Source organism: Neolamprologus multifasciatus, chromosome 3 (genome assembly GCF_963576455.1).
Source record: "Neolamprologus multifasciatus chromosome 3, fNeoMul1.2, whole genome shotgun sequence".
In the NCBI taxonomy this organism is placed as follows: domain Eukaryota; kingdom Metazoa; phylum Chordata; class Actinopteri; order Cichliformes; family Cichlidae; genus Neolamprologus; species Neolamprologus multifasciatus.
This window is the reverse complement of record NC_140441.1, coordinates 8051635-8064917: the sequence shown is the minus strand read 5'-3', so window position 1 is coordinate 8064917 and position 13283 is coordinate 8051635. Positions and strand designations below refer to the sequence as shown.

The window sequence follows — 13283 nt, the reverse complement described above, 5'->3', positions numbered from 1 at the left end:
TGATGAGACCTCTTACCACAGTGTGTCCTGGTTTGGCTAACAGAAGTGTTCATGTTGTGAGAACAACATGCGTTGTGCTCTGTGGTGAAGCGTCTCAGTCTGCATTAGAAGAAGAGGCAGCTTTGTGGTCGTCTGCCTCCCATTTTCACAGAAACACCCACCAGCTCTTTCAGGTCAAATGTTTTTCAGCAGAGGTGGTAAGAAGTGGAAAAAAACTGAAAACCCACAGCTGTGTATAAAGGTTACTGCTTAATATCTGATTAAACCAAAATAAAAATGCCCTGCCAGAGCTATAGTGTAACAATAAAACAATACTCCCAAAAAGCTGATTCTGGTTATCTGGACGTAGTGTTTTAAGTGGGAGAAATGTTTCTTCACTCATCCAAGTGACTTCTTCAGTCTCAGCTTCTGTCTCAGAGGTGTTACGACCCCCTCTGCTAGGGGACAGGGAGGAGTAACATACATAAGCCCTGACACAGGAAACTAAGTGAAATAAAGGTTTTATTGCAAAATTCAAACAGAAGACTGACAGGGACACGTTCTGCCGACCACTGGGCAAATAATCCGCACACAATTAACTAACACTCCCATGAGTGAAAAACTAAAGCTAACCTCACAAGCAGTAACACCACAAAAATCTACTCCAGCTAAGTTCAACCATAGACAGAGTTTAGCAAAGCAAAGTTCAAACAGAGAGAGGCAAGAGACAAACTACATGTTCAGTCCTAAGCAGCAGCCCACAGAGTGAAGGATCTCCAGCCTTTTGTAGCCAAAGGTGAGCACAATCAGCCACTCAATGCTACATGTAGGACCACAGGATCCCCAGGCAGCCAACCATCTATGTGGGTTGACACACTTCAATCTGCATACAGGAGGGCTGGCACGGGTCTCCAGCTAGCCAATTGTCAGTGAGTCCTGGCACTCTTAGATTTGCTTGAAGAGAAAAAGGCTTTCTCACTTTCTCCGAGGCCAAGAGCTGTAGCAGCATGTTTCCCCAATCTTATAAACAGTACATTTGCACAATGACTGAAGCCTGCCAACCAGAGATGGGCAGTAATGCGTTACTGTAATCCGATTACTTTTTTCGAGTAAAGTTAGGGATTACTATTTGCAAAGACGGTAATTAGATTACCGTTACTTTCCCGTAAGCACGCTGCGTTACTGCGTTACTAAAACCGTGATTTTTTTTGCGAGAATGTCTCATGACAGTGACGTAAGCGAGTGCGACATTCGTGACAACAGCTGTGTGCAGATTAACAATGGATAATATATCGAGTGCAGGAGAGAGTATGAGCGTGCAGCGTTTAAAGCGTGGAAGTACTGACCTTACTTTGAGTTTGATTCCATAAAAAGTGACAAAAACATTAGTGTCCGTTGTGCGTGGGAAGAAAACTTCTTTTTACAGCGAAAAAACCCTAAACTTCCAAGCAAGCACCGAGTAGCTACGACGTAATGGGAAACTCACAGAGAAACACGCGGATTCTTCCACTGACCGCTGCGGCACACCTGCACCAGGGTAAACCTCCGCCTGGCACAGTCCTGCTTTACAGGTGAAAATAGAGCAACAGGACCGCTAGTCTTTGATTTTATTTATTTTCTGCTGTGTTTTACTTGCATGGATTATGCAGAAAAAGTAGAATTGGGCTGAAAGATCTATTGCTTTATCACCTATCCAGGTTGTAAATCGTGTTTTTAAAAAGCAAGTAATAAGTAACAGGATTACTTTTTTAGGGAAGTAATCAGTAATTAGTTACTGATTACGTTTTTCAAGTAACTTGACCAATACTGTTGCCAACTGAATGAACAATGGGAGGTCACTTCCTGAATTTTATCAGTGTGTTATGAAGCAGTTAAAGTGTGGAAACTATGCAAGCTATATAACTCTCTAAACTCTGGTCTGAACTGGGACTCTCTATGATGTAGAGAGGTGGAGACTGAAGGTCCTGATTGAACTACAAAGCTTGTAATCATGTTTCCTGTTGTTTGAACTGTGTGTGTTTTTGTTCAGACTTTAAACCAGAGCCAGACGTCGTCTACTCTTCACTGAAGTAGTCCACCAGTCCAACCACTGACTGGTCCCCCCAGCACCTCAGACCAGAGGTGGTCATCCACAGAGAAGGAGCTTGAAGGATAGACCGGCGTGGCGTATATATATATATATATAGTATACAGTAGTAGTAGTATTTTTTTTTCCAATTCCCCTAGTGTCATGCGTTTAAAAACACACATCCTATTTTAAAATGAGTTTAAAATTTTAACTTAAAATAAACAATGATAAAATACATTAATGCACTTAATCTATTGCCACAGTAACAATGCCATTATTTGTAGTGTCTGGTTTCTATCAGCTGAATAAATTTTTGTTCTCATTTATTTTCCTTGTGTGGTTCTGTGGGTTTCACCACGTTGTTAGATGGAAAATGTAGCTTCTTTCGGTTTGGTTGTGGCTAACCGATACACGCCTCATTTCACTGCAGAAAACAAAGAATAGGCATTAAACCAGAACTACAGCAGTAAATGTAACCTGCCAAGAAGAGTGTCAGTACTGAGTGTGTGTGAAGAGGTTTGATGCCTTTTTCTCTTTAGTCACCCGGAGCTAAATGATAAGGGAAAAACTCTGAATGCAGATAATATCTTTCTTTTTTTTTCTTTCTTAATTTTAGGCAGAGCAAAAGAAACACAGCTTCTTAAAATGAATCATTGCATCTTTCCATTTTATATATATAGTGAAGACCACAACCATGTAGATACAATACTTGGATTAGATTTACCTATTGTCAGTCATCTTAAGTCTGTATTGCCTTTGGTTATTAGACTGAGAAGCCTATCCAAATACTGCTTTTTGCCATGGGGCGAGACAAGTGGCAAAGGTTTGCATGAACTTGGGAGCGAGGACATGAGATGTCCAAAGAATATATCATAATGTTGTGGATTGCATCTAAGTGTATCATTGAGGTCAACTCTCCGTGGTCCTGATATTATATATTTATGATATGCAAAAGGTAAACAAGAGCGTGGGGGGCACTGGTACAAATGTGGTTTAAGTTGATGATAACTGTTTTAGCTGTACCCAGCAGTATTTCAAAGGTGAAAGAAATCCCCCTTTAAAGGTATGTGGTTTTATGAAAGAAACAACCAGGAAGACCTGGTGTTTTATTATTGATATATGCAATGACTCTGTTTACAGTGGTTTTGTTTATTTTAATTCAATTCATAAAAAAGTAACTCGTTTTCAGTTTGTTTTCTCCTAAACACTGAATGAGGGACAAGTTTTGTGGAGGACACAGTTGTGATGATATTTTATAGTCCAGGGAGCGCTTTTAAAGACCTTCTATGACTCTGTGGTGGCATCTGTCATTTTTTACAGTGTTGTATGTTGGAGCAGCAGTTTATCTGCAGCTGAGAGGAAGAGGTTGGATAAACTCATCAGGAAGGCCAGCTCTGTTCTGGGATGCACCCTGGACCCAGTGCAGGTGGTGGGAGACAGAAGGACTCTGGCCAAAATAACATCTCTGATGGACAGAGTCTCCCACCCCATGCATGTAGATGTTGCTGAACTGCAGAGCTGCTTCAATGACAGATTGCTGCATCCTCGATGCATGAAGGAGCGTTTCCGCAGGTCCTTCCTCCCTGCAGCTGTCAGACTGTACAATCAGAACTGCTCCCAACAAACACAGATGTTTACATCAGCGCTGTAACTTGCACTATTTCATCAACCGATTCACACTACAACCTGGGTTTGTCTCTTGTCTGTATTTAATTGCATTTAATTTTAATAACTGTACAGTACTCTGTTTTTGGTAACCATTGTCCTTGATTTAAATATGTAAAAAATTGTATGTTTCTGTCACAGACCCGGTTCCTGGGACTCGGGGTCAACATCACATAGACATGGCGGTCTTTGTGCATGCTCAATCATCCAGATAAGTAGATCCCAAAAGGTGGATTCTGTCCAACATATTTGTTTTTAATATGAGTTTAGAATAGTTTGACAAAGAAAACCCAACAGGTGTTTCAGAAGACATTTTCACCTTGTATAAGGCTCACGTACTTGTGCAAACATCAAAGAGCATCAAACTCAGTTGTGTTGAAACCTCACTTTGATGATCTTCTTGTATCCATGTTAGTGTTTAAAGTCCAACATCTCCCTCTAGTGGCCATATATGAGGATGGTGTTAATGTAAAATGTGAATCATAGTGTTTCAGTCAGTCATCAGTGTGTCTCTGCACAGCTGTAATTAAAATGTGTTCAGAGGGCCTCAGTGTCTGAATGGTTCCAGTTCAGCTCCATAACAGCAGCGTCCCTGGTTTGATTCCTGTGTTTCAGCTCATATCTGCCTCTCTCACTGAGGGGGACGTAACTACATGGACATGGATTTGTTCATCAACCAAACTGCAGATCACTGAGAGCAGAGGACATTTGGATTTTCTTATCATCTTTTTGAATGGAGGAGTGTGTAGTAGACTGTATTCAAAAAGTGGTTACTTTTATTTTGCTTGTTATTCACAATACACTAACACAATAGATGCACTCATGTTATAGTCATTTTGTTCGTATGTCAGTTTTGCGTAACATCAAAGTGTTTAAGGGACTTAGTATTCTATCACTCATATCTTTAAAGAAAGAGGAAAAAAACAGCCCCAGCTCTCTTTGAACCAATAGAAAGCTGGTGCTCAGAGGAAGAGGGCGGGCTTTACTTGGTGTCAGTGACAGAAATGAAAAAAAGCTCAAATGAGTGAGAAGGACGATGAAGGAAACATCTGTGCTGTGTCTGCTCTGTAAGTAGAATCTCTGTGTTTGTTTGAATTCTTGTACTTTGACTGTCTGCTCTCCTGATAACTGATGATGGAGGAGAAGACATGAAAAACAAATCAGGCTGAATTCAAGTTCAAAACACCACGAGGACCAACTGCAGGTCTGAACTGACTCTTTATCTTTGCTCAGGAGTCGAGGAAACACAGCAGGCAGTGAAAAGATCAAATCATTCACTCATTATATCAACACAGCTGCACAGTGGACACATGAGTGTACTGGGTTATTTAAAAGTAGAGGATATTTCATATATATTTACAGAAAGTCAATACACATATTAATAATAGCTGGTTTTATATAAAATTTCAAACTGAGTAAGAATGGAAATGTAATGAGCCCAGTGTACCCATGTTTTGATGGCTGCTGGCAGCCAAAAGCTCAAATCATCTAAGTCAGCGTTCTTGAAAATAACAATGTGTTCACATTGACCTCCAAAGTCTCCAGATCTCAGTCCAATACACCTTTGAGATGTGTTGGAACATATTTGTAGCAGCTGTGTGATGCTATCAAGAAAAAATGGACCAAAATTACTGAGTGATATTTCCATCACTTTGTTGGAAATAATTAAATCAGTTTTAAAACAAAGGTGTGCCCAAGCAAGTAGCAAGGTGTAACTAATAAAATGGCCAGTGAGTGAATATTTAATAGTACAGGTGGTACACAGATACCATTGCTCATTTTGTCTTGCCAGTAAACTGGCCATAGGTGTGAATGCAAGAGGTGTCTTTTTCTCTTTGAGTTAGCCTTGTCATGTATTTTTTAGAAAATCTATCCACTTTCTAAACTTTTGTTGTCCCAATCTTACTGAAACATGGGGGTTTGTCAGCTGTTTGTGTGGATTTCTTCTTTATGTTCATCTCAAATCAACCTGAGTGTCATTTCTCTTTAGTTCTGATCTCACTGCTGAGCTGCACAACAAACCAAGGTCAGTAACCTTCTTCTGTCACAGTTTAAACCTGATAACTTCTGTCACAGTTTAAACCTGATTAATGCTCACTGATATGACCTGATTGGGTTCATGTTTCATATAGAAAACTGATGAAATTAAACAGCTCTCTGGAAAACGTTTAAAAGATCATTGATTTTCCATTGTAACCCTCACAGCTCGTCTGACTGTGAGTCCCAGCAGCTCTCAGATCTTTAAAGGAGAGTTTGTGTCTCTGAGCTGTGAGGAGGACGACAGCTCTGCTGGATGGACTCTGAGGAGAAACACAAGCAAACAACAGAGGACTCAGTGTGGAGATGGGTGGGGGAAACCAGCTGGTTCTTCGTGTAACAACAATGTTTTCCCTCATGACAGTGGAGTTTACTGGTGTGAGTCCAGAGAGGGTCCCATCAGTAACATGGTTAACCTGACAGTCACTGGTAAGCTGAGTGTGTGGAGTTAGTGTTGATGAAGCTGTGTGTAAATGGATGAAATGCTGTAGTTTGTCTCTGTGTTGAGGTGGATCAGTGATCCTGCAGAGTCCTGTCCTCCCTGTGATGGAGGGAGATGACGTCACTCTGCTCTGTAAAACAAAGACCACTCCCTCCAACCTCCCAGCTGCTTTCTATAAAGATGGCTCCCTCATCAGCAATGGGTCTTCAGTTAACATGACCATCCAGCATGTTTCCAGGTCTGATGAAGGCCTCTACAAGTGTGACATCAGCGGTCATGGAGAGTCTCCATCCAGCTGGATCACTGTCACAGGTGACACACTCACCTGTCTGTGTTTCTGCAGCTTTCAACATTCACAATGTGACGACAACTTAATGACTGTGTTTGCTTTATTTTAGACAAACACACCACCACACCTCCACCTACATCCACACCTCCACCTGGTTTCACCTCCATCATTCTTCTTCCATCACTCTCTCCTCCTGTTCTCTCTGTGTTGTCATGTGTTGGATCAGTCTGTGTTGTGGTTCTACTGGTGTTACTGGTTCTGCTGGTGAGACGATGTGTTCACAGGAAACCTGAAGGTGAGACTCAGACTTCCTGATCTTTCACGTCTGAGTTTGTTTCGTAGAATAAAGAACATTCATATCACTGTAACACCTTTCTTAAATATTCATTTTGGATCATTTCAGCAGACCAAGAAGAAACTGGAGAAGATGACATCATCACTCATGTCATATATACCATTATCAAAAAGTTAAACCATCAACAACAGCCAAACAGAGAACCTTCATGGCAGTTTTAACTTCTTTTTTAAGAGATTTAGGCAGATGTTTTAAAATGACTGCATACAGATCAGTTCAGGCCTGTGACTAAGATGGCTGCTGAGTATGTGACTTGAATTTAGTATGAAGGCAGAATTAGATTTAGGTCCTGAGGACTTACTGACTTTAAGCATGTGAAGGATGATCAGAAGTGTAAAAATTTTTGTAAAAGTGAAAACAAAAGATTTTCCTGATCTGATACCATCCAAATCTGAAATCATAATATTTGAGTTTATATCGTTCTCATGTGTCTTCACTTTGTTTCAAAGCTGTCTAACTCTGTACTTACTGAGTGTTGTTCACTGTGAGCTGGACTGTGTGTTTGTGGTCTGTGGTTAACTGAAGCTAACAGCTCTGCAGTCGTCCAGCATCCTGTTTCTGATCGAAAGAAAACACTTCAGCTGCAGGTGTTTCAACACAGAGCTGCTCATTTTAAACACAGGAAGGAACATGTAGATTTGGAAAAGCATTTCTCTACACTGAACCTTTTACATTTCATTCACTCTTTTTCCTCTATTTTATATTTCGTCAGCATTTAAAATCTCATTTGTATCAGTATCTGTACCATAATTCTGACTCTCACTTCTACAGTTTTAATATTTTGATAGTGAATGACATCCTCCATGCTGACCAGATCTCAGTTATGATTTTAGTTTAACTGTAGTCTAAAAGGTCTTCTCACTGCAGTGAGTCCTGGCTTGGCTAATGACAGTGTCGGTGTAGTGGAAACATGTTTGCTTTGTGCTCTGTGGTTAAATGTGTCAGTCTGCATTAAAAGAAGATGGCAGCTTTGTGGTTGTCCACCCTCCTTTTTCACAGAAGCACCCACTCAGCTTATTGTGGTCACTCGGATTCTCAGCAACGGTGTTAAAAAGAGAAAAAATAAACAAACTAATTTTGTACAAAGGTGCTGATTTTGTAAAGAATTGTCCATTAAACTTCCCAGGGGGCTCAGGACTGTGATGACTCTTAATTTGAAATCCTGCCTCCAGTGCCCCTTCTTCAAAAGGAGGCTCACCATCCTTTGGTTCCAGCCACAGGGGAGCTGTTTGACTTCTTTTTACTTCAGAGGCCTCAGTCCTGTCAATGGACGAGTCATCTCCCTTGTTCCCAGACTCAGCTTTCACTACAGGAATTATGTGATTTTGATTGGGAATAACAACAGGTGAAGGGGCCATCACCTCAAAGATGGAGTCCTATCAAGCATCGCAGGCACGTGGACCTCTGGAGGACAATGATTGTTTAAAAGAAAATACTAAAACAAGTCAGTTGGAGAAAGGAGTAAGAGACGCCATAAGCAATAAATGATTGTCTTTTTAATGTCATTTACTGCAGACAATGAACAGATTGTTTCAGCTCTTCTTGTTCCAGGTTTGAATTTTTGGAAGAGAAGTAAATGCATGTTGTTGGTTCTTTACATTACAATATAAAGTACTTTGAGTCAATTGTTATTGTGATTTGGTGCTATATCAATAACATTTAATTTAATTATAATGTGATTAGGTTTGGGTCAGTTTTTGAGTATTTTTCTAAAATTCTGAACAAGGAAAACAAAATTTAAAAGATGTCATGTTTCAATTTATTTCTGTTATAAAATTTTTGTGTGGGTGTGACATATTGCTGAAAATATTATATGAAAAGATTAGACAACATAAATTTAAAGACTTTTCTTAATCTTTTTAGTGTTCCTGAGATCAGGATGAGCTGCAAAATGTTGCAGAGGAAATGGGTGTCTGAAATAGTTTCACTTCACAGGGTTGTGCAGCACCCTCTGGTGGATAAACATCTGGGCTATTAATATTTTGTCCCCAGATATCAAATATCAAATATCAAAATTAATATTTTGATATTTGTTATTATGCAAATATCCCACACAGATCAATTATAAGCTGTTTTCTTCGGCATATCTTATATTTCTTGAGTGAAATTCTCCAGAGGTGATTCATAAACAGCTGATTACTGATTTCACACCAACCATATTGGCTGTGTGTGTGAGAAAATACAGCAGCTTCCTGATGAACAACTTTTCATTGTAAAGGTATAGTTGCTTGATCAGCTGTCCTTACCCGAGGCCTGAGGCCTTAGAAACTGCCAGGTAAATACTCACAGGTCTTACCCACACTATATCCATGTGTGAGGCTATGACTTAGTGCCCTTCACTCCAATTCTGGAAATCCCAGAAATGTACAAGATCAATAAGAACTCAAAAGGAATTAGATTGGAATGTGGAAAACAACACTAGAGGCTAACTTCAGGCACAAGAGAGTCCAAGTCACCATGAACTGTGGAATTTACAGAAGAGATGTCCCCAGTGCTGTTTTAACAAGACTGTGTGGCAGGGTGTAGTTTGCAGCTCAGCTACAGGGGAGAGGTGGAGCAGTGGGGTAAAGGTGTGGTGTCAGGGGAGGCTGACCCACACAGCTGTTCTCCATCACCTGGTCATGCCTTTGCTATTTCAGTAGAATGCCAGGACCTTACGAGAGAGCATTGTGTGCTGCGCAGTATGAGTCGGCTGAAAAGCTGCTCAAGCATATAACCGAAGACACTGGAAATAAAACACTCACTAACCTGCAACACCGTGGCTGTCACTCACTTTACAGACTGGCTAAAGGATATGGAGCAAACGTTAGCCAGCTCTCACACAGATGACATCAATCACTGATTCACTGATCCACAGCATGAGGATCTACAGTTGGATAGTCCAGCACAGCATGGTGTTTCAGCAAAACTGTGCGTAACAAAGTTGAAGAAATGGGTTCTAATAAGGAATTATTTGTAAAGGAATTGTCTAGTTTTTGAATAGTTATTTTAATCGTTTTAATTGTATTGCTACATGCAATAAGTTACATGAACTCATTTGTTTTGTTTTGTTTTTTCACTTCCCGCTGGTTCTTGTAGTAGCTTTTATTTTGAAGATCTACAGGAAGTTGCGCTTGCGCATCAGCATCTCAATTAGCGCAGCTAGTTAAAACAGTTCCAGCAACGTATTAGCTGCCACCAAAATAGTGAGGTGAATGTTAGGTAGCGCAGCAAGTTGTCGGTAAGTCAGCTAATAACTTACTATCTGTGATAAATGCTAGCAGGAAGAGCATCTACGTGTTGCAGGCATGCTAGCTTTCTAAATGGGTTGCATATGTTGAAATTGCATTTTATCTATTAATTATTATTTTAATGTCACATTTTCCAAATCAACAAGGGAAGTTTCTCATGTGCATTAATTACCTAATCATTATATTATGACTATTTAATCCTTTAATTTAATAGTATTTAATCGATTTATCTTAAGTAGATGAGTGTTAATATTATATAAATAAATATAACAAAAGTCGGATATAATTTCATAACTTGTTGTGCCCACTTTAAATGGTAAAACACTTTCACTTATATAGCCAAAGGAAACCTTGTAAGTTGTAACAGTCATATTTTAATTTGTCTATTGTTTTTTGTTGTGTGAAGATCCTTGGTGTATTCGGTCAGCTAAAGTAGTTATAACTTCAGTGACATATTAATGTTTAACAGGAGAATACCACATATCTTTCACATATGTAGAATAATTGTAGTGTGTAGTTGTTGTTAATTGCTCAATTTACAATACAAGTTTCCAAATGTATCTTAACTTTGTGCATCAGGATTTTTTTAAAACAACTTACACATGAATTGTAATAAGAACAGAATAAGCCTATAGACTGTGATCAAGTTTTAATGTGTGTTTGAGCAGTGAACATATGCTGAAGGGGTGGGCGACTCCAGGTTTCAAGGGCCGGTGTCCTGCAGATTTTAGATCTCACCCTGGGTCACCACACCTGAATCAAATGAGTACTTCATTACCAGGCCTCTGGAGAACTTCAAGACATGTTGAGGAGCTAATTTATCCATTTAAATGTGCTGTGATGGATCAAGGACACATCTTAAACCTGCAGGACACCGGCCCCCGAGACCTGGAGTTCCCTACCCCTGTCCTAGGACCTGGCATTTACATATGTGGACATTAGATGTTGGGTTGTATAGACCAAAATGCTAAATTTTGCTCTACAAGGGCCTGATATCCACTTACGAGGACATTATACTGCCACTGTTCTTTTGAAATTTTATAGCTAATGTCCTCATATGTGGATCTCATTTTTCTCAGAAAAAAAAAATCACACAATTCTTTTTTTTTAAATTGATCAGGTCCTGATCAGCCCAAATTCCAAAGTGAAATTAAAAATGCATGCCATGAAAGAGGTCAGGTCTTAGGAGGTTAATAAAGTTTAAGATTATAAAAAATACAATATTTGTCTGTGAAACAGGATGATAAAAGAAATAATAATAAATTATTGGATATACACCCATTTAGTGCTGGACACAATTCACAGAACACCTTGACCTACAAAACAAATGACACTTATTTATAAAAAGTTGGTCTAATAACAAAAAAAATGTGAAGTAATAATTCAGCAGCTTTGCTCTGCTGTTAGCAAAGACAGATTTAACTGTTTTAATAATAAGAGCGTCTACAGCAGCTCATATTCACGAGTGAAAATCACAAGAAAATCACATCAGAAATCAAAAATATCATTAAGGTGAAAACTTATTATTTATTTTTGAGTCATGTCAGTTTGTTGGTTGTGGTTTTCTATCATCCATCAGGGGGAGCTGCAGCTCCCTCATCATCCTCAGCCTTTACTATGAATTCACCACTGTTTGGCCTTTATGTCCAGAGGCTGATTCAAAGTGTTTACCGACTGTTTTAACTGTAAACAGTTTATTTCCTAGTGTTGATTCACTGCAAGAACAGAGGAACAAAGTCACCTGTTGACCTTGTTTCTCTTGGTCACATGTTGCTCCTCTTTTCTATCATCTATACTGGGTATAGAAGATGATATGTAGGGAGGTCAATGATTTTGTCCTTTGCAAGTTTTTGAAGGCTACTGAAAACCTTGTTTTTGTAGTTGCTTAACTCTGCTTTGTCTGCATCCACTTAGTCTTTTAGTCCTTGATGAACGTACTTTTACAGAAGCCCGTATGATGATATGCACTGACACACCCAGAGTCCAGCTGTACCAACAAAAAACAAACACTGCCAGCTGAACCAGTCTGACCAGGATATGCAAAACTGTGGCTTTTATGAAATGTGACACTCTTTATGTGACTCACTTCACCACAACCACAAACTGTTTTTAGAGATTTCTTCAGATCTTTATAGAAGAAATGTCAACATTCAGAATACTTGGAAACAGAGTTTAAATACGTTGGTCAATCCTGAAAACCTCATGTGGCTATATCCTGAACTTGTTAAATTATGAGGGAACAAAATGCTAGACATATTTTAACCTAGACTTGTATTTTACATGTATGTAATTCTGAAAACATATTTAGTATTTCAATAGCTTTATTAACCCTTTAAGACCTACCATAGAACCAAGTCCGCCAGAGCTTATATTATATTTTTACATGCTGTGGAGCCATTTTTGGGAGCATTTCAAGTTGCTATACATCAATACAACCATTACAGCCTAGATTTTAATAATATGTCTGCATTAAGTGCATAGTAATTACATAAGTTGCAAAAAAGTGCAATAAACTACAAAAATTTTGAAAATCGTTTTTGTTTTTTTAACATATATTTCTAGTTAGAGAAATTTAAGAGGCTTATCCCTCAAAACTGTAAATACAAAAAAGTTGCACAAAATAGTTTCCCACCACAGGAAATTTATTTTGAGTGTCTTCATAGTTTTATTTTTGAAATACACCAATTTTTATATACTGCAGGAAAAACAAAAATAAATATTATACTGCAAATTTGCAAAAAAGCAGGATATGCATCAAAATAAACTATTTCCAGCAGTGCAATATGAGTCCTAAGCATCCCAGAAACGACACAGAAAGTCATAAAGTCAAACATAACTCTTAAAAACACCAGTATAGGCTCATGAGGCCCTGATGCTAAAAAATACATTTCCGCGAAAATGACGTCACTTCCGGTTTCGGGCAGGTCATGGCGGACATGCGATAGTTCGCGCTGACATCTTATCCAATGTAGGAAGTGTTATGAACAGCTGATCGGATCGGCAAAGTGTGTTTCTGGTTGCTGCAAGTGCTTTTTATGCAGTTTTTGCAAAGCTATATGTGGAAGGAAACTGTGACCGAGGACAAGCTGATGGCATAAGATGTAAGTACAACTCCTCCGGTTTCATATGCAAAAAAAATTATTGCGCTAGCTTATGTGGTTGCAGAGCTACCGGGATTTAAAAATAGTTAAGCAAAACAGAGCGTGCCCGCTCCTACC

At 39.1% G+C, this 13283-nt stretch overlaps 2 protein-coding genes and 1 long non-coding RNA gene across 4 annotated transcripts in view; 2 read left to right on the top strand and 1 right to left on the bottom strand.

The window, feature by feature from the left end:
- Positions 1–13283, bottom strand: part of LOC146521387 (uncharacterized) — a 208346-nt gene that overhangs the window by 149402 nt on the left and 45661 nt on the right. The gene's annotated exons all lie outside the window — the stretch shown is intronic.
- Positions 1–13283, top strand: part of LOC146521389 (uncharacterized) — a 57265-nt gene that overhangs the window by 32213 nt on the left and 11769 nt on the right. The window lies entirely within an intron of this gene.
- Positions 4184–8474, top strand: LOC146521390 (Fc receptor-like protein 4). Its single transcript, XM_085155398.1, has 5 exons — positions 4184–5738; positions 5918–6178; positions 6258–6503; positions 6590–6775; positions 6884–8474. The coding sequence occupies exons 1-5, from the start codon at positions 5663–5665 to the stop codon at positions 6994–6996; spliced, it is 882 nt and encodes a 293-aa protein (XP_085011524.1). The 5' UTR covers positions 4184–5662; the 3' UTR covers positions 6997–8474.